Raw genomic sequence first — 21,123 nt, 5'->3', positions numbered from 1 at the left:
CATGATCAACCATTTTGAACATGAGTTAATTTTTAATCTGAAATGCTGTTAATATAAAAACAGCCTCCCTAATTAAAAAAAACAAAAACAAATCCACCACGTGAGTGTGTTTAAACCCAGCAGGAGATCCCAGGGCTGTTCCCTGATTAGTGGCTTTATTTTTCATATATTTTATCTTCTTCCTAACTAACGTTATGCAACTTTGCCATTTTCCAGACTGGTTTATGTAATTTATGATTCTTTCACAGGGGTTTCATTCAAATTAATGAGAACATGTTGTAACAGTCACAATGGTGTGGTTTCTCTTTAAGACAATGCAAGGTAAGGGTTAGTAACTTCATAAGTATGCACCTGCACGTGAGCGTATGGACTGGACGGACCTTAAGTCTTTCACCTCTTTAACTACTTGCAATGTTGTAGGAACACTGTGTTGTAGGAACACAGGTTGTGCTTCATGTATGATAAGCGGGCCTTGTAAGGTAGATGTAGAGAATGTGCACTAAAGGACAAGCACTGTGGAATTCCCAGTACCAGTGTGGTCGTGAGTTTTTCTGACTGTCCTGTTAAGTGCTTCTACCGCTTTTCTTAACCACTGAGTACAACCTGTGTTGTTTTAGTTTATTAAAGTCTTTATCTCCTTCCTAATTCCCTTTATGCAACTTTGCCATTACCTATCATTTATCATCTATCATTTATTTTTCAGACTAGTTTATGTAATTCATGATTTCTTCACAGGGGTTTCCTTCAAATTAATCAGATCACGTGTTGTTTCATTTTATTAAAGTTTTCATTTTAAGCACTTGCTGTGTAGTGTACTGTACATGAGTCATCATGAGCTTAGAAACCTAAAACACATCAACGTGATACCTTTTTTTATCCTCTCTGGATGCCCATATCAGTCCATAATGGTGATACCAATATTTAACTTTCATTTGTGAACTAAATTAAATGTTTTACATATAAACATAATACAGATTCTTGAGGAAGTAAACATTTCCATGCTAAATCTGGTGCATCTCATATTAACACATGAAATGTCTATCTGTGTGTTTGCTGCTTTATCCACCAACTCCCTCTACACAATCAAGAGTTGAGCAACCAAACTTGGCACACAGGTACATTTTAGGCCTCTACAGGTTATTATCTATATGGTGGATTTACAAATCTGGTTAATGTTGCCTTCACCCTCCACATCTCCTTGAGTTCTTTTCTCAGCTCTTGGTATTTCTCCAGCTTCTTGTGTTCCGTCTTTCTAATGTTGCTGTCATTTAGGATAGCTACATCTATCACTACAGCCATCTTAATCTGCTTATCCACCACTTCTGTGTCCAATTGGTTAGCCGTAATCACTTTGTCTGTTTGTATCTGGAAGTCCAACAGGATCTTGGCTTGGTTATTCTCGACCACCCTACGGGGTATGTCCTATTTTGACCACGGGACTTCTAGGCCATATTTGGCACAGATGTTCCTGTATACTAAGCTGCACATTCGGTTACGCCGCCCCATGTGTGCCCGGCAGGGCATAAATAACATCCAACAAATATGCTTTTTTAGATAACAACAATAACAAAAATCTGTTTATCTTTATCTACTTTTATGGAGCTGTTACACAGTTAATTCATGCTAACAGCTTTATTGGTAACCATATTTTTTATATAAGAAATGTCACATTTTTCTTTAATGTTATAGCAATCTATTTACATTTTTTCTTGTATTTGTGTAACTTAAACTGATCTGTATACTTTTGGGTTTTCTACATCCTACTTGATTTCTACTTCTTGTCCATTGCATTTATTTAACTGCCAACCCCTCTGCCAAAGCAAGTACAGTTGCACTCAGTTTTTTAAATTGGTGTTTCTTCAGATTATTTGTATGTATCACCACCCACATCTGAGTTATCCTTCTGCGGTAACTGTACCTCAGTGTCACTTCATCAGGCAGGGTCGTTTCAATCACACACTTTGAAAAAAACAAAAAAACAACTCCACAGCACCTTTTACATGGCTGGATCTCACATAGATTTTTCTTACGCTGTAACTACATCAGTATATCACATTTTGTTCTTTATTGTCATCACTGTGTTCTTGTTGCTTTTGAAATAACAGTAATATCAAATAAATTATGACTATCACATTACAAAAAACAACAACAACAAAAAACCACCCTGTTTTCCACCACTGAAGCACTCATTAAGAGACACTAACAATGTACAGGCAAAGTGGTTCTAAATATTTACATATGAATAAAAGTAAATAACACATAATTCAGCAGTTGGTCCCCACCACGTTCCCACTTGAAGTTAGATACTGACTGTCCCGGGGAAGAAATTTGTGCAACCCTGTTCAGCTAAAACTTTTCCAAATGGTTTAGTGTGGTGCACATACAGCCTGCAGAGTGCATTGTGTCTTCACAGTAGAGTCTGAATGGTGTGTTCAGTGATGCAGTTGTTATTGCTCATACCAACAACCGAACATCTCTGGTTTTCAGGGCTGCATCACAGCTCAGTGCTTTTGTCAGTGCTTTTATCCTTCACATCCGTGTTGTTGCTCTCATCGCCCTCAAAGCCACCATTTTCCCGTGGGCGGTACTTTTGTTCTTCTAGATCAGGATTGTGACCTTCCAAGTACGGAGTGTCACTGTTTGCAGACGAACCGCCACCACAATACCTTTTGTAAAGCTGGAAGCCTGGACAGGAAACAAACCATAGATTCAGAACCAGTGAGCAAACACCTTTGGACAAAACCTTTAAAAGTGGAATAAACAGGACTTCAGTGACAAAGCATCTATGCAAGATGCCATAACAAGACAATTTGAAGCATCCTACGTCTTCTTTTCTGTTCAGTTTCAAAATTAGTAAGCATCTATGATAATCTGTAAACCACTGTTCTCAAATGTTTGGTGCCCAGGACTGAAAGAAAAGTGAAAATTTCAAGGTATTCTGCAGAAGACGGCCTCCATATCATTTTCAACAATGTGAACTCTAACTTCCATCAATCCCCTCACTCCACATTTTCACACATTAAAACCTATGTTTATTCAAGGCTATTCTCACCTCTGTGACATTAAGTAGCCCCATCTTCTCAAACACACAGGCATTGCTAATTTAAGCAAAGTCTTTCCTTCCGATGTGTTCCGATTTGCACTGGGGTATGGCATTAGTGAGATTGTGTTAGGTCCATCTCATCACTGGTAAATGTGCAGGATTACTATTTTTAGGGGGTTTGTTTTAACCCAAACCAAAGTCTTTCTCTCTAAATTACTTAAAATACTTGTAATTACCTAAACCCAACACAGAACCTTTTGGTTTGCAAACTAAAGAGAGTAGAATTGAAAGGAAAAGTGAGGGATGAAAAATAACAGCAAATAAAACATCCCACTAAACAAAAAAACTCCTGGGTGACATAAAAACTCATGAAGATGTTGCACTTAAAATTGTTCATAGATGTTAGAGCATCAGTGCATCAGTGCTAAAGACACAGACACACAACGCCCCGCCATTGATGCTGCAGGTCAGCCAGCTGGCTGCTCAGTTGCCTCAGTGACACGCTTGCACCTGGCTGCGTGGCTGCGTTTCATTACAGCTTCGCTCAGTTTCATCTGGGACAGAGACTGCGTTTCCAGACGATATTACATTTGTTGGGCACGATGGCATCTATGATCACTGTAGTGCCACTTAGACTGGTAAAGATGAGAGTGTTTCAATGCTGGACTCTCTCTCACCACCTGTGTGCATCGCGTCACCTCTGGAGGAGGCTGATGGTAACCGCATCGTGCATGCTAGTTCTCTATCCCTGGACGGAGCCCAGGCTACTGCATCAGGGCTCTCAGATGGGAGGGTGTTGTTTTGCAAGGTGGTGTCCACAGATGCTTCCCTAAGGGGGTGGGGAGCGCTGTGCGAGGGTGCATCAGTGAGAGGGATCTGGTCCGCAGCCCTGCGTGATCTTCACATCAACCACTTAGAGCTGTTAGCAGTGTTCTTAGCTCTCAAACATTTCCGTCCAGTCCTGGAGGGCCAGCATGTCTTATACAGGAAGGACAATTCAACAATAGTCTCTTACATAAACAGTCAGGGAGGGACACCCTCCCTTCCCCTATTAAAGCTGTCTCGCTCTCTGCTGTTATGGTGCAGTGTTCATTTCCCCCAAGGGGGGGTACTCTGGTGAAGGAATGGAGGTTGCACCCTTTGATAGTGGCTCAGATTTGGGATCTGTTTGGCAATGCACAGGTAGATCTTTTTTTGCCTCCAGGGTAAATATTCACTGCCCCCTGTTCTTCTCAATAATCGTTCACAATGCAACCTTGGGCATGGACGCGCTAGCGCACCAATGGCCAGTCATGCTCCTGTATGCATTTCCCCCAGTGGAAATGATATCTCCAATTTTAGAGAGATTGCGTCGGCAGTCTCTCTGACTGATTGTAGTGGCCCCTTGGTGGCCCACAGGGTCTTGGTATTCAGAGATAATCAGCCTGCTAGCAGTGAGTCCTTGGCAACTTAGTCAACTTAGCCTCCGCAGGGACCTCTTCTTTCAGGTGGGAGGAGAAATAATTCATTTGCGCCCGGATCTGTGGCGTCTTCATGCTTACCTGCTGAGAGGTCAAACTTGATTGCTAAGGGTCTGCTACCTAGTGTGATAGTGACAATTCAGAACACTACGGCCTCATCCACTAGAGGCTTGTACTGTTAGAAATGGCGAGCCTTCGAGCAATGATGCCAGGACTGCCACACTGTCCCATTCCAGTGCTCTTTTGTGAATGTTTTGAAATTCCTGCAGGAGCTGCTGGATGAGGTCCTTTCATTTTCAACGATTAAGGTTTATTTAGCAGCTATATCTGCTTGTCATTTTGGCTTTGACGGGGTGACACCAGGTGCACATCCCCTCACCATACCTTTTCTGAAAAGGGTTTGTTGGCTGAGACCTGTGCTTAAGTCCAGTGTCCCTGCTTGGGACTTTTCTTTAGTGCTGGAGGCATATGTAGCCCCTCTTTTGAACCCATTGAGTCTGTGGATATGAAATTTCTCTCATATAAGACTGCATCAGTTCTCACTTTGGCTTCAGCAAAGTAAGTGGGTGACCTACATGCGTTGCAGTGCATCCCTCTTGCACAGTTCTCTCCTGATGGCCATAAGGTCGTATTGCGTCCGAATGCTGCCTATTTTCCCAAGGTCAAGCCTGCATCTTATAACTGAATGGAGTTTGAGTTGCTGAGCTTTTGCTTCCCTCCTTTTGCATCTGAGGAGCAGAGGAGGATGCATTCTCTTTGTCCAGTGTGTGTGCTACGTACCCACATTGAGAGCACTCAGAATGTGTGTTTATGTTACCAGCTGTATGTTTACACAGAGCTCTACCTCTGGCTGGATTGGTGAAGCAGACAAAGGCTGTCCCACTGGATTATAGAAGCAAGCTCACTGGCATACAGCACCAAAGGTCTTGCTTTGCCCCAGGGAGTGAGAGCTCATTCCATCAGGGAATGGCAGCTCCTTTGGCCCTTTTTAAAGGGGTACCTGTAGCTGATATTTGTGTGGCAGCTAGTTGGGCATCACCGCTGCTGTCATAGGTGTTATGATACTTGATCTCTGACACAGATAAACCACCAGAGAAGCATGAAGCATGCTGCAACTCTATTACTGGTTAAACTTGGGTTAAATATTTAATCCTTATATGGCACAGCACCTGGCTCAATCTGTTGACTCAACACAGCAAAAAAACATCACAATGGACGAAAAGAAGGAAAATAAGGAAGCTGCATTCACTGACCAAGAACTAAAAAAAAGTCAAGCGATGCAGGAGAAAATGGCCAATGTATGTGTTGTTTGTTTTAAGGTCTTACATCCCACAAAGACGAGTGCTGACACGAGCTGGAAGATGCTGTATATGAGGGGGAAGACAAACATGATTTCCAGCTCCTCTGGGCTGAAGGACAGTTGGACGATAGTGCTGCACAACTGGGCATTCTGGAAACCTGTCTCCAGTGCAATGGTTCGACATCTGAACAAATAAAGGAACAATGACGAACCTCATCAATAAGTCAAATTTTAAATGTAGCTGTGTCAGAAACATTTTGCTGTCACCTCACCTGTACCAGGGTTGACCCACAAAGCGAGCCAGGAAGAACCCAAGGCTCAATCCAATAAAGGGGTAGATGGTGCCAATTATCCACAGGGAGGGAGCAATGGTCCAGGACGACTGGTAGAGGACTCCTCCAACCACAGCTATAACAATAATGAGAACCAAGCCAACAATGGATCCAACCTGTGCACAACATAAACACTCCATTAAAACCCAGTCCAGGTGATTTAACTGGTTCGGCACTGTAAAATGGAAATATCACATCCCCCCAGTATGTATGATGGAAATGCTATTTCTAAAAAGAAACATGTCACAGAGGCACAAGATGTTATAAGTGAAAACATTAAACCTGTAGCATTATATTCAATAAACTGCAGAGCAGGGGTGTCAAACTCCAGGCCTAGAGGGCCGGTGTCCTGCAGGTTTAAGATATCTCCCTGGGTCTACACATCTGATTCAAATGATTAGTTCATTACCAGGCCTCTGGAGAACTTCAAGAAATGTTGAGGTCATTTAGCCATTTAAATCAGCTGTGTTGGATCAAGGAAACATCTAAAGCCTACAGGACACCGGCCCTCGTGGCCTGGAGTTTGACACCTGTGCTGTAGAGTATTCCTACCTTCAGAATCTTTTTTGCCATCTCAGGCCACCTGCGCTTTACGTACATTCCCACAGCAATCGGGATGATTAGGGCTGCCAGAGTGATACCTGATGATGCAAAATAGTAGATTGTGTCTGTGAAGGTTCTCAGTCATCCAGGTCATCGTAGTCAAATGAGCTTGCAAAGAAAAGCGTCTGGACTTCTTTAAGTTACTTGAAGACATTTCACCTCTCATCCGACAAGCTTCTTCAGTTCTAAGGTCAAATGGTGGGGAGTCCCAGATATAAACCCAGTGGGAGTATCCCCCCACAGAGGGACAAAAGGACCCCCTGATGATCCTCTAATCGCCTGAGCCAAGGTGTGAAACTGGTTGTGGGTCCCAATCACCCAGTTTCACAACTTGTAACTTTTTTCACTAGACTGCTTCATTAGTCTGCACTACTTCTTCAAAAAAGCAACAAGTTAAACAGAATGTGAACATTATCAGACATGGAAAAATAATGTTCAGTCTAAGTTAAAAAAAACAAAATCCAGAAACTTGTGAACAGAGATGAAAAATATATCATTTAAATGAGAGTTTAATACTATTCACTAATGGTGGCTGCAGTGAGCCTGCTTTTGATAGCAGAGCTTTGGCGGGGCGTGGTCTGCGGGGCAGGTGAACATACCTGAGCGCCATCCGCAAACACACCTCACCAGCTTAAAACAGAATGAACTAGGTACTGTTGATGTGTGTAGGCTGTAGCCAAAAAGCTGCAGCCGCATGTGTAAGTCGACAGCCGACAGACTTGCACACGCGGCTGCAGCTTTTCAGGGGATGCAGTGGATGTGCATATTATTAACCTAGCTGCCACAAATGTCTTTGTTCCACCATAAAAGTGATTCTGATGTTAGTTCCGCATAACCTTTCTGCCAGGTAACTTGTGCCCCACCAGTGGGGTGCTCCACACACTTTGAGAACCACTGCCTTAGAGGCAGGAACAGCATTCACAGTTACATCCTGATAATACACATTCTTAAAGGCACATGTTTGAAATTCTTACAGGTGTTTCAGTTCCGCGAGAGCTTTCCTTACCGATACTGTCATACGGGATCTTGATGGTGTCACTGGATGTCCATACACTGGTGTAGATTAAAAGACAGAGAGGCATCATCCCCAAGGCCAGGAGAGAGGAGCAGGTTGTCATACTGATACTGAGGAGCGAAGGATTTGGACACTGATGAGTTTTCTGCATTTGTCCCTAGCTGTGCTTATACACACTAACACAATTTGTTTTATTTAAATAGTGCATTAACATTGAATAAATGTAAATAAAACTCTAGACCAATAAAAACTTGTAATACATTAATTCTGTTGTTCTCCTGCCAGGTAGCTACACAACAAGAAAGTCTTCCTTAAAATAGCTTAAGAGTGTTCTGGGATCCAAAAAACATGAAAATGTTCTATTTAGTTTACATACACAAGAGAAACAAATAGTTATCATAGAGTAGACATAGTGGTCCTCTAAGAGCAGCACTTGGTGATAGTAGGGAAAAAAGAAGGTTCCTTTTTTAACAGGGAGAAACCACCAGCTGAAAAAGGCTCAGAGAAGTCTGCTCTTTAACATTAAGGGAAAAAGAAAAAATAGCAATGAACCTGCCCAAGGTCTCACCTGAGGTCCATGTCTCCTTCCAACCAGTAGCAGATGATGTTGGAGTTTGAGCCACCTGGACAGCAGCCCATGATGATGATGACCACTGCCTGCACAGCCTGGACCCCAAAAGCCAGTGACAAGGCAAAAGCTGTGAAAGGCATAATGCCAAACTGGCAGAGGAAGCCAATGATAATGCCCCATGGCTTCTTAATGTGGCCCCACAGCTTTGCAGCTTCCACTGTGCAGCCCATGGAGAACATGACCATTGCGAGCATGATGGTGAGCACCGTGCTCATCACTACACTCAGGGTGGCATTGAAGTTACTGGGAGGAACAAGGCAGTCTGTGCCCGAGCAGGCTGTGGCAGCATTGTCACAGATAGCTGGCAGCATGGTGGTTGGCTTCAGCATGGACATTGTTGTGGCAGAAGAAGAATATCAGCAGATCCTTAAAACTTGCACACACTTTGGGGCTAGGGTCCTTGAAATGAGACGAGTCCAGTCTCTCCCCCTGTCCAGGAAAATGGACCTGACAAAGAGAAGGAGTGAGCTTGGATCACTGCCCTTTATGCCCACGGTTCCAAAGCCAAATAAAATTTGCCCGAAAGATAAAAAATTAACCAATAGTCTATGTTTTATGGGGTCAGCGTTCAAAACACATGCATATAAAAAAGAAAATCCCAATGAAATATGAAATGCCATTGGACCTTGGCTCCATTTTTTATAGCCACGTGGGTTTTAAATTTTTATTGGACTCTCATGTCATCAAGCATCATCATGCAGGAAAAGCCACAGAGCACATGTTCTTTGCACAGTTCCCATAACATTCCCAATATAAAGGCATGCAGCTTACACAATCATAAAAGAAAGTGTAGAAATATTTTTTGCATTGATAGGAAAAGAGCACATAAATTGGGGGTGGGGGGTGGGCTAGAGGTGATTTGTCTGTGGTGTCATTCATTTTTGCATTTTGATTTTACATTTTTTTTATGTGCCATAGGTCTAATTATATAGAGAATCAAGATGCTGTAAAACAATAAAACATGAAAGGATGAAAATGTTTACGGGCACTTCATGTCAATATACCAGGTGTGGAAACAATAAAAAGTCAAAGTGTCCTGATAGAAATTTAAGGGCTATCACAAGGATAGTACCAGCATCATCAACATAAAAACAGTTTACCTAATAAAAGAAGAAAAGAAATCTGCCACATGAGCATGTTTAAACCCACCAGGAGATCCCTGGGCTGTTCTCTAATTGGTGGCTTTATTTTCCAGATATATTTTATTGCCTTCCTAACTGACTTTATGCAACTTTGCAGTCTGGGTCGTTGTGTCCTTGGGCAAGACACTTCACCTACCGCCTACTGGTGATGGCCAAAGGGTCCGATGGGGCGATATGGCAGCCTTGCTTCTGTCAGTCTGCCCCAGGGCAGCTGTGGCTACAACTGTAGCTTGCCTTCACCAGTGTATGAATGTGAGAGTGAAGGAATAGTGGTATTGTAAAGCGCTTTGAGGGTCCCGAAAAGCGCTATATAAATGCAATCCATTATTATTATTTTTCATCTATCATTTATTTTTCAGACTAGTTTATGTAATTTATGATTCTTTCACAGGGGTTTCCTTCATATTAATCAGATCATGTGTTGTTTCATTTTAGTAAAGTCTTCATTTTAAGCACTCACTATGTAATGTACTGTACATGAGACATCATGAGGTTAGAAACCTAAAACACACCAACGCAATACCTTTTTAAATCCTCTCTGGATGCCCATATCAGTCCATAATGGTCATGTCAATGTCTAACTTTCATTCTTGAACTGAACTGAATGTTTTACATATAAATATATTGCGGGTTATTGAGGAACTAAGCATTTCCATGCTAAATCCTGACATTAGTGCATCTCACTTTAACACATGAAGTGTCTGTCTGTCTGTGTGTTTGCTACTTTATCCACCAACTCCCTTAACACAGTTGAGCAACTGAACTTGGCACACAGGTACATTTTAGGCCCCTAAAGGCTCTTATCTACAGAGTGGATGCCACGTGGTTGCCAGGTCAAGACACTAAAATGATTTATGCACATATAACATCCTATTAAACAACATTGGTATTTTCATTTCATGGTAGTAAAATGTAATTTATATCCACAATAACTCATTTATGCATGACAGCAAAAGTAGGACCAAAGTAGTATGTTTTTGCATTTTTGCACCACAACACCACCCCATCAGTTTAATTTAATCAAAATAAGACCATGTTTATATTTACAAATCTGATTAATAAATGTTTTATTTTAATCCCATCATGTTGCCTAAAACATGAGGACATTCCTACCTAGCAATGGGCTAAAATGATAAATAAAATTACAAAAAAATCCCGTCTTGCCCCTTCAGGCACTCTATCCTTCAAGCTTGGGTTCTCTACCACAGGCTAATGATATATGTAGTATAGCTACATCTATTGACCACCCTATGGGGAGTGTCCTATTTTGAACTCGTGACTTCCAGGCCATACAGATATTCTGTCATGGTCCTGCGGCCATGACTCAGTGACTTTGTGTTTGTGTTCCTTATTGTTATTATTCTCTTTATTATTCTTGGGCTGTTTTGGGATGGTTTGTGTTTTGGGATTTTAGATACTGGGTTTTGGGTTTGTGCTCCCTCTATTGGTCCCTGGTGTTAGTGTTCCCCTGTCTCGTCAGGTTAATCAGGTCCAGCTGTGTCTCCCACCTGTGTGTGATTTCCCAGTGTCTCTCTGTGTACTTATAGTGTGTGTTTGCCTCTGTTCCTCGTCGCGTCGTCTGTATTCATACCTTGTGAAATCCCCTGCGTGCTCTCCCTGCTGTTCTCCCTTCATGTTCAGGTTTGCCACTCCTTTGTGTAGTTGATCCCAGTTTAGTTCGTCCTTAGTTCTGTTTGCCATCTCCACTTTATGTCTGGTATTGTTAATAAATCACCCTTCACATCTGAATAAGTGCTGCATTTGAGTCCTCCTTCCACTCTTCACACGGCTGCTGCCCCGAACCGTGACATATTCCTGTATACTATGCCGATCAGTTCGTTATAGCCAGGGGTGGACGTAACGAATTACAAATACTCACGTTACTGTAATTAAGTAGATTTTTTGGGTACTTGTACTTTTATGAGTAATTTTTCAAGTGTGTAATTTTACTCATACTTGAGTACAACTTACACCATGTAATCTGCTTGGCTACTTATAAAATCAAAAGTCGCTACTGAGTACACCCACAATTTGAATTAATATTCAAACCTTTCATCTGCATTTTTGCAGCCAATAACGCTGTGCAATAGCGACCGCGCCAATTTAAGACGTAAGCAAAGAATAAACTCCGCTGCAGCAGCAGGCACAGGTGTCTAGAGGTGCTAAATGGTGGAGTATAAACTACTTTATAGACGGAAGATTTGGAGACAAAGAAGCCAAAATGAAGACAGAGGACCCTGCTCTTGCTCTTGACGAAGGCGGTCGCACTTTTCTCCTCTCCTCCTCCTCCTCTCCCTTATCTTCCCTGCTTAGCTTCTTATGTCCTTGTCTTGTCTTGTGTTTTTTTTTTTTTGTTTGTTTTTTTTCCCCACCATCCCCCCACCCCTTTACCCCTGTATGGCTCTCAACTTCATCACATTCGTGTATCCAAACAGCCCATATTTACACCCGTCTATACACAAGAATCAGCACAACATTCAAGAACTCTGATCAGAAGGGCCTAACCAAGGATAAATTCAGGGTAAACCCAGAGGAATTTACGTCATCTCTATATTCTGTCAAGTCCAAAGACGGTAATACTGAAAGAAATGGTCCCCAAATTTTTTTAAAGGTTCCGTATTTCCCTTTTACACTATGCGATATCTTCTCAGGTGTACAGTAGGATGCTAACTCATTAATCCAATATCTCAGTGTTGGAGAATTTTCAGATTTCCAATGTGTCAGAATACATTTTTTAACTGCAGTACTTGCAAGTAAAATAAAATATTTCTTGTGGTAATCCACGTTTATAGAATCTATGTCACCTAAAATCCATAGTTTTGGGTCCATTTCGACTTGGATCCCAATCACCCTTGAAATTATTTCAGTAGTCCGTCTCCAGAACTCCTCTATTACTGGGCAATTCCACAGCATATGAAGGAGATCACCATCTATCACCTTACATCTCAAACATTTGGGAGAGTAATTAATATCAATTTTATGTAATCTGTAAGGTGTATAATATGTCCTGTGGAATATATTAAATTGCATTTGTCTATGATTTGTGGAAATTAACATGGTCTGTGCCTGTTCCATTAGATGGTACCATTCTACCTCTTCATAAACATAGCCCAGATCTGCCTCCCATTTTCTTTTCAGAGCCGTTTTGTTGTAGTCAGGTAATTTTTCATTAATAATAGTGTATATTGAAGATGCTATTCCTTTTATTGACTTCCATGGTTTGGTGAAAGATGCGTTTCAAAAGGACTTTCTTTGGGAATCTCAGGGAAAGTTCCTTTGGTTTTTTCTTTGATCCAGTCTCTTATTTGTAGAAATTTAAAAAAATTTTGGTCTGGAAGTTTAAATTTTTCCTTTAGTTGTTGGAAGTCAATAAATGTGTCATTATTGTATAGATCGTGTTTTTACTTACTTTTCCCTGGAACATTCTCTCACAGTCTGTTCTCTAAAACCTAAAAGAGGAATTATGGATTGGATCAACTGGTCACTAAATGCAATCGACACCCCTTTCTCAACGAGAAGTTTGAGCTTGGGTGAGCCTGAGTGCTGAATAGGGATGGGTACCGGTGTCCGGTGCCATCATGGCACCGGTTCTGACATAAACGGTAGTAACCAGACCGAAAAGCAGCACACATTTCGGTGCTTTATTTCGGTGCTTTTTTTTCCTGAGCTGTGATACACTTCTAGCCAATCATTTTACGTTTCCGAGGATAGTAGGCGGGGCCAGGTACGTACGTTCTGTTAGAGCAGAGCTACAGATTAAAAATGTCCAAGGCGAAGCGGTCAAAAGTCTGCCTGTACTTCACAGCAAAATATGCAAACTCAGCAGCCTGCAACAAGTGCTTTAAGCTGATACTGTGATACTGTCAAAGGAGGTAACACCAAGAATCCGATTAAACAGCTGGCGACGCATAGCGTTTTTTTAAAAGCCGAGAAATGCGCCGTATTTGATAGCTTGCTGCCAGACCTCACACCGTGCACGTTGGGTGGGTTGCCAGTTATCGGACCCGGAGCAACATCCCCCAAAAACCCGAAGAATAGAGTCCTGGCCCCTAGCCCTGCCAGTGTAGCAGAAATGATGACGGATGATGATGTAGCAGCAGCCGTTCTTCTCTGCGTGAGTAGCTTCATGTTGTTCGTGTGTAATTTACGTTGAGTAGGCTAACCACGTTATTACATGAATGCATGTAAGGTGAACTAGCAAACATCATCATAGCTACATGCGGCTGTCTTCTTGTTTGATGGCAGATGCTCCCTTCACCCTGGCCAAAAAGGCTAAAATGACCAAAGAAAAAGTGGGAAACAGTTAAACATGAGAGGTTTTTGGACAAAGTTTGTGTTTTTTCCATTGATTAAGCACTGCTTCCAGCCAAGAGTGATGCCATATATGCCACATAGCTGCAGAAAAGGCACACATTGTTGTCTTTTTACAAAAAAACCCAGCTGAACATGAGAGGTTTTTGGACAAAGTTTGTGTTCTCCATTCTTTAAGCACCGGTTCGAGCACCGTTTAAGCACCGGCACCGTTTCAAAAGTACAGATTTGGCACCGGTATCGGATAAAACCTAAACGATACCCATCCCTAGTGCTGAAGATATCTACCTATTCGGAACCATGGTAACAGGGTTCTGGCTGATCGGAGCTGGCTTGGCCCTGACTTATCGAAGAATTAAGAAAGCGGAACCGGCTGTTCAAACCCCCACAAGGCTGCCCGCTGGGATTGGAACGATGGGAGAGGTGTGAGTTTCTCAAAATGGGCTCATTGATAAGATCTTGGAGAGGCTACGGCTGCTGAATAAGATCTCTGACTGCAGACTGGATACATCTCAGAAGGGCTAGCCCGAAATATCATCTCTGGGCGCAAATTGGATGACATCTCGGGGAGGCACACTGCCGTGAGTTCTCAGAAATCTTGAGCACAAGAAATGACAACATCACAGAACACAAGTATGGCGAAGCTTGCGGGAGATTGAAAGACCAGTGTTGGACTGTAGAACTGCTTTGAAATTCATATGAGCTGTTCGCACTAAAGTAAAAATCACTATCACTTATGCGGATACCCCCTTTGGCGCCGGTTGCGGTCTCAAGGCTGGAGCTGAACAATAACACCCTGATAACGACTGTGTTTAGTCTGTTCCTTCCCATTCCATGCTGGCCACCTGGGTTGGCTGGAAGACTGTTTACTTAGCCTAGCAGGGCGAAGGACACTGTCTCAGCTGAACTCTGGACACGCACATATACACTGATATGCACACACTCATCCCCCCTCGCTTTCCAAACGCCTTCGACACTTATTCTCTTCCGATGCTGACGGGGATCAAGGAGACCAGCGCATGCAGGCCCGGATGTACTGTCTAATTCGGCTGTCTTTCACCCTTTACCCACCCCTGTCGCTTGTCATGTGTTTCTTTGGTGTATTAAGAGTTTTTTTCATGTGCTATGTGCAGAGGTGTTTTTTTTCTGTTCTCAAACTGATCTCCCTGTTGGAGCTCAGTCTAGGGGGAGTTATTTTTTTCTCCTTATCTTTCCTCATGTGGTGCATTTTCCATTGTTATACCTCTCTGACCTGTCTTCCCCATGTGATGTTTTGTGTAATGTATGTATGGTCGGAGGGTAAGATGGCGCCGCCATTGCGTGCAATAGGTCGGCAGCCTTATGAAATTTCCCCTTGTGGGACTAATAAAGGTATATCAAATTTAAATTTATCAAATCAAAACACTGTCAACCATGAAAACGACGTAGAAAAGACGGAGGACGAGTGCCCCCCATGGCTGTACCTGGAGGAATTTTTCATGTACAGAGGGAGAAAAGGGGACAGCGTCCAGATGCAATGCAAACTTTGTTTGACCTCATTCGTAGGAATGTTTTAGCTTATTATTTGGACAACCACCATCATTACAATAAATTTAATTTGTAGTCATTTAAAACTTGAGGTAAGAGGTTTCACAACTATACGTGTACAATATTGCTTTCTTATTTTTCATGTGTGTTAAGGTTATTAGTTTGGCTAAGATATTGTCACCACCATTGGTTAGCCTGATATTAAAATAAGATGGAGCTAGCTAACGTGCGTGTGTGTGCACATGCATATGAGCTACAATTCGTAGGAATGTTTTAGCTTATTATTTGGACAACCACCGTCATTACAATAAATTAAATTTGTAGTCATTTAAAACTCACAGGCCTACAATCAGCTGGCCTATATTTAAAAAAAAACAAAAAAAAAACTGGAACATAGTGCTGAGCTGCATCTCAAATTAATCTTCCAGCTCTCAGCTGACATGTACCAGAGCCAGATTGATGGATCAGTTGATCAGTATCATTGGCCTGATATAGGCCTATCATAGTGACATGGCTCTTGATCAGTAGGGTTATATGTTTCCCAATATGATATATTTTTTTAAAGAACATAATGTAGATTGTTTTTATTTGTTAGCTGTATGGGCAGCATTTTTGTGTATGTGATCCCTTTTCTTAAATTAGATTTGCTAAATACACATATTTTGCTCTCTAAGTATTATCTACTTGCAATTACAGCCTTAACATACATCAAACAACATCTTGAAACGATAGAGCATGGGAGTGAGGATCAGCAAAGAGAGTCATCTGATGAAGATGAATTCTTCTCCAGACCAATCTCCAGAAGGCTGCAAAGTACAGTTGAGCTTGATGGTTACCTTGCTTGTGCCACAGACACCATGGAGCTGCTGCACTCCTTCTCAGCAATCAAAAACCTCTCTCTTAAACTGAACACAGCTCTGCCTGCTTCTGCTGCGTGTGAACGATTTTTTTAGCTGTGCTGGTTTACTCTTCACAGCCAAACGAAGTCGGATAGCCTCTGTTAATTTAGAAAACCAGCTCTTGCTGAAACTGAACAAAAGGTTCAGAAAGTAAAGTGTGACAGAAATGCTAAGAGTTTAAGACACTTACCTGCCTGTTGTTCAGTGTATGGGGAAAAGTTTAAATGGTTCGACGCATGTTCAGAAACATTTTTGTCATTCTTTTAACAAACAAAATTCCTTCTTTTATATCTACATTTATTTACAAAACAAGTTACCTTTCTATACCTTGTTCATCTGAGAAATGTGCTTTGAACATTATACTGGTGAATCGAGTTGAATGCCTGCTATTGATGACAGAATAAAACATCAGTCTGTTAACAAGTAATTAATACTCTGAGTAGTTTTTGAGAAGAGTACTTTGCACTTTTACTCAAGTATTTTTAACACCAGTACTTTTACTTGTAATTGAGTACAATTTAACCACTGTAACAGTACTTGTACTTGAGTACAAATTTTGAGTACTCTTTCCACCTCTGGTTATAGCACTCCATGTATGGCCTGCTGCTAGCATCTTGCACCCTGCTGTTATGTGCTGATTGTCTCAGGGGCATCTTTACACAGCCTGCACCGGGGGTCTTGCCTGTTGTGATAGACCCCAACCTCTTTGGATCTTGCACTTAGAGCTTGTTCCTGTGCTGCCATGATTAGTGTCTCTGTGCTGTCCTTCAGTCCAGCTTTGTCCAGCCACTGCTGGGATTTCTTTTTTTTCTTTTTCTTTTTCTTCACCTGTCCTCTGTCCCGTTTGGTTCTTTTGGCATTGTCATCAGAATTATTGTCTAAAGGCAAAGAAAGATGCCCAACGGATTTACAGGGTGGGCCATTTATATGGATACATCGTTATAACATGGGAATGGTTGGTGAAAGTTCTGTTTGTGGCACATTAGTATAGGTGAGGGGGAAAACTCCTCAAGATGGGTGGTGACCATGGTGGCCATTTAGAAGTCGGCCATCTTGGATACCACTTTTGTTTTTTCAATAGGAAGAGGGTCATGTGACACATCAAACTTATTGGTAATGTCACAAGAAAAACAATGGTGTGCTTGGCTTCAACTTAACTTTATTCTTTCCTGAGTTATTTACAAGTTTCTCTTTGTTCACAGCCATTGACATGTCGAAGAGGTTAACACGTGAGGAGCGGATCAAAATTGTGTTGATATCTGGTGAACGCAGTAACCGGGTCATTGCAGCAGATTTCAATGCAAGACACCCTACGACACCCCCCATCTCCCATGCTACAGTTAGCAAACTGTTTTGCTAACTGTAAATCCAACACTGGTTCAGTGATGGATTTGCCAAAATGTCGACGCAAGCAAACTGTCACTAATGAAGAAACATCAGTGGCTGTCCTAGCTTCATTCATGGTAAATGAACTGGTTCTTATATAGCGCTTTTCTACTCATCTGAGCACTCAAAGCGCTTTACACAACTTGTGCATTCACCCATTCACACAAGCACACTTTTGTAAGTGCTTCATAGCTAACATTCACACACATTCATACTCCAATGGATGCATACGAAAACTTGTACTTCACAGTCAAAATCTACACAATACAGACAAGAACAGGAAGACTTCACAACCAATGACGGTCAGGAAAAATGGGTGAAGACCTTTTCAGACAGGAATCTCACTGAACCTGAAAACCATTTCTCCACAACAGTTTCCCATAGTGGACCTCGGCAATACATCAATACATGATATAAAAAACTTAACAAAGTCCAGACGCTTATAGTATGGTATAATTTTCATTTAACAGATAATAGCATGAACAGGCAAACAGTACTGCAGCATGTACTAGTAAATGGCGGTAATGATCAATGGATAAATTATGTTTTGTAGTGGTGGGCTCATAAGGTGGATAAAAACCTGAGTACAAAATCACCAGCATGCTCTGGTGAACCCAGTGACTAGTGTCATTGTACTGTCATTTAAAAAGTGAAGCTCCAGGTGGCACTTTAGTTTAATGAGTTTAATGACTAAAGTCATTAAAAATACAATGACGCATGAAACCTTTACTTCGGTTAGCCATTGTTTTTAAAGGAAGCTCTTGGAAATAGCAGGGAGAAACTGAATGTGCAACTGCTAGTGAGAGAAGTTGTTATTGATGTGTTACATTTTTATGAGACTCCCTGAAAAATAACCCATAAAGTAAAACTGAGTAAACAGTTTTCAAAGTTTCCATGCATGCTCAATCATCCGGTAAGGAAATCACAAAAAGTTTAATCTGTTCATCTGGACGTAGAATTTTCAGTGAGAGAAACAAACAAACAAATGAAATCAAAACCTAATTTCTCCTTTTCTTGATAGAGATAAACTGGCCTCACAGCCTATTATTTGTCAGCGGGTTCAGTCATTATTCAAACGTACTGTTTATAATTTTGGGGAAACCTGCTGAGACTGAAAGAGTCACTTGGATTAGCGACGAAACATTTCTCCCACTGAAAAGAGGACGTCCAGAGTAGAATCAACTTTTTGGGAGTCTTCAAAGCAAACACTGATTATTAAAACAAAGCAGTGTCTGATATAACTTGTAGTTACATTTTATTTTATTTTAGTTTTTTAAAATGTTGTCAGTTGTCTAGGAATGGCTCCAAGAGACCTTACTAACTTGTGTGAGTCTCAGCTCAATTCTCATTCTTAGACCATCATTGAGTGCCTTGGACTTTTCCATTTTTCTGAGTATTGGTCAATTTAGTGATTGCTGTCAAATAAATCTGTTTTATGCTGGCCAGTTGTAGTTTCTAATATCCACTTTTTAATGAAAACAGATTATGGAGTCTGATATGATACCCATTCTTAAACCCCTCTTTGTAATCACTTCTTCAGCAACTTTTTGTCAGGATCTAGTGAGAGAGTTATGTTGATGAGCTTTTACAAAACGTCTCTCTTAATCTATGCTTTAGTTTTCCAAAGGACAAGATCACATCAGCAGCTGAAAGATTTAAATCTTTAATCGTTTCTTTTGAAGCTCAAACTTTAAATGTAACTGGTGGAAAAAAATAAAAGGTTTGGCTATCACTAACAAAAATTTAATAGATCTCGGCCATGCCAAGATGAAAGACACTGTATAAATTTCAACACAACCTAATAAAATACATATCTATATATTATATCGCATATGTATATACTCAAACATGTATGTATAATTTTGAGCCTGTGTGGATTAGGTAAAACCCAAATTAAAATCAAACTAACTTTTTCAGTTAATTACACATGTATGACGTGCAATCATTCCTCCGTGAAAAAAGAACACTTACAGTAAACCACTGAAATTGCCCAAAAGTTACCATGTGAGGGAGGATTTTTTTGATCGCACCAGTGTTTTAATAAACTGTAACATATAGTTGACTAATGATGTTGCTGAATATGAGTTTTTGTATAAAGTGGGCGTATGTAAATATACATAATATCTCTTCTGCTTTTTAGCCCTACTACTTTAATAGGGCACCTTTAAAGTTTTCACGGCTCATAAAGTGTAAAGGTATGTGTGCAGATCAGCTATGAGGAAGGGGATCATAGTCATCCACTGCAGTGTAAAACAGTTTGTCTTCAGAGGGCGTCTTATCAGTCTTTATCTGGGTCAGCTGTTATCTTTTCTGCTCAATCTGACTTGTCCTTCGTTCTGACTGCAGTAAACTTTAAGTATGGCTTCTCTCCTGATGTGAACGAGCGTGTGAAGGCTTGTTGGGTCATATATCCACAAATCTGTCTGCAGATAACAATTTAATCTGATAGGATTCACACCGTAGTTACTGCTCTACTGTTAAAAAAAAGAAAAAAGAGTGATAAGAATTCATCTCGCTTGGGGAGAAGCCAACTAGCTCAACAGATGTTGAGTTTGCGTTGAGTTTATGGCCCTGGTCTTTTGCATAGTAGTTCCTGTGAAAAGTTTATGGATTTACGGATTTGTACCAAGTTGTGCCATCTTCAACCTCCCAGTCAAAAGTATTTTGTTGTTGTCTCAGTCATCCAGATAAGGAATTTCCAAAAAGTTGATTCTGTTCATGTGGCCGTAGTGTTTTCAGAGGAGGAAACGTTTTGTTACTCATCCAGGTGATGTCTCAGCAGACAGCAGATTTCCGTAAATAATGGACTGTGAGGTCACTTTCTTGATCATTAATATGCAAACTGACATGACCATTGATCAACAACCTTTGGTCAATGGCCAATGATAAATGGATTTTAGCACCATTTACATGAAAAGGGAAAAGACCATCTCTGAATTAAGGAGGGGGCCTAATGGTACATCTTTTACCATCTTACAATGCTGTGATTGCAGCCATTCCCCAATTCTTTAGATATTGCTCAAACCAGCGTTCCTCCCTGTCCTGATGTGTACATCCTCATCATTGAAAAAGTGGCTACTGGCCTGTAGGTGTAAATAGACTGCAGAGACCTACCCTGATGTGTTGTGCTATCTGTTTAGCCAGAGGTTGTTTGGTTTCCCTAATGTATAAATCATGGCAAGCCTCCTGGCACTTAACAGTGCACACTATATTATTCTGTATGTGCCAGGGGACCGGATCCTTGGGGTGGGCCAATTTCTAACGCAACATGTTTTGGGGTTTGAAAGCCACAGAGAGGCGGTGTTTCTCCCACTGAAAATGCTACGTCCAGATGAACACAACCAACTTTCTGGGTATTGGTTGTTGTTTTGCTTTTTGTAAGTTAGTTGTTTATTTGTTCATGAAGCTTAAAGCAGTTTTGTAACACTGGATCAGAGCTCGATTGTGTAGTAGGTGTGTGGTTCAGAAAAACTT

At 41.2% G+C, this 21,123-nt stretch overlaps 1 protein-coding gene across 1 annotated transcript; it reads right to left on the bottom strand.

Moving 5' to 3' along the window:
- Window positions 1-2,126: 2,126 nt before the first annotated feature.
- On the bottom strand, window positions 2,127-11,160 carry LOC308409842 (ileal sodium/bile acid cotransporter-like). Its single transcript, XM_080902841.1, has 7 exons — window positions 11,118-11,160; window positions 8,322-8,831; window positions 7,745-7,863; window positions 6,688-6,776; window positions 6,076-6,251; window positions 5,830-5,987; window positions 2,127-2,685 (listed from the first exon to the last, which is right to left on the bottom strand). The coding sequence occupies exons 2-7, from the start codon at window positions 8,717-8,719 to the stop codon at window positions 2,495-2,497; spliced, it is 1,131 nt and encodes a 376-aa protein (XP_080758967.1). The 5' UTR covers window positions 8,720-8,831; window positions 11,118-11,160; the 3' UTR covers window positions 2,127-2,494.
- Window positions 11,161-21,123: the final 9,963 nt, after the last annotated feature.

Source organism: Rhamphochromis sp. 'chilingali', assembly GCF_963969265.1.
Source record: "Rhamphochromis sp. 'chilingali' genome assembly, chromosome: 14".
NCBI classification, from domain to species: domain Eukaryota; kingdom Metazoa; phylum Chordata; class Actinopteri; order Cichliformes; family Cichlidae; genus Rhamphochromis; species Rhamphochromis sp. 'chilingali'.
The sequence above is the reverse complement of the archived record's forward strand: the minus strand, read 5'-3'. Positions and strand labels throughout refer to the sequence as shown.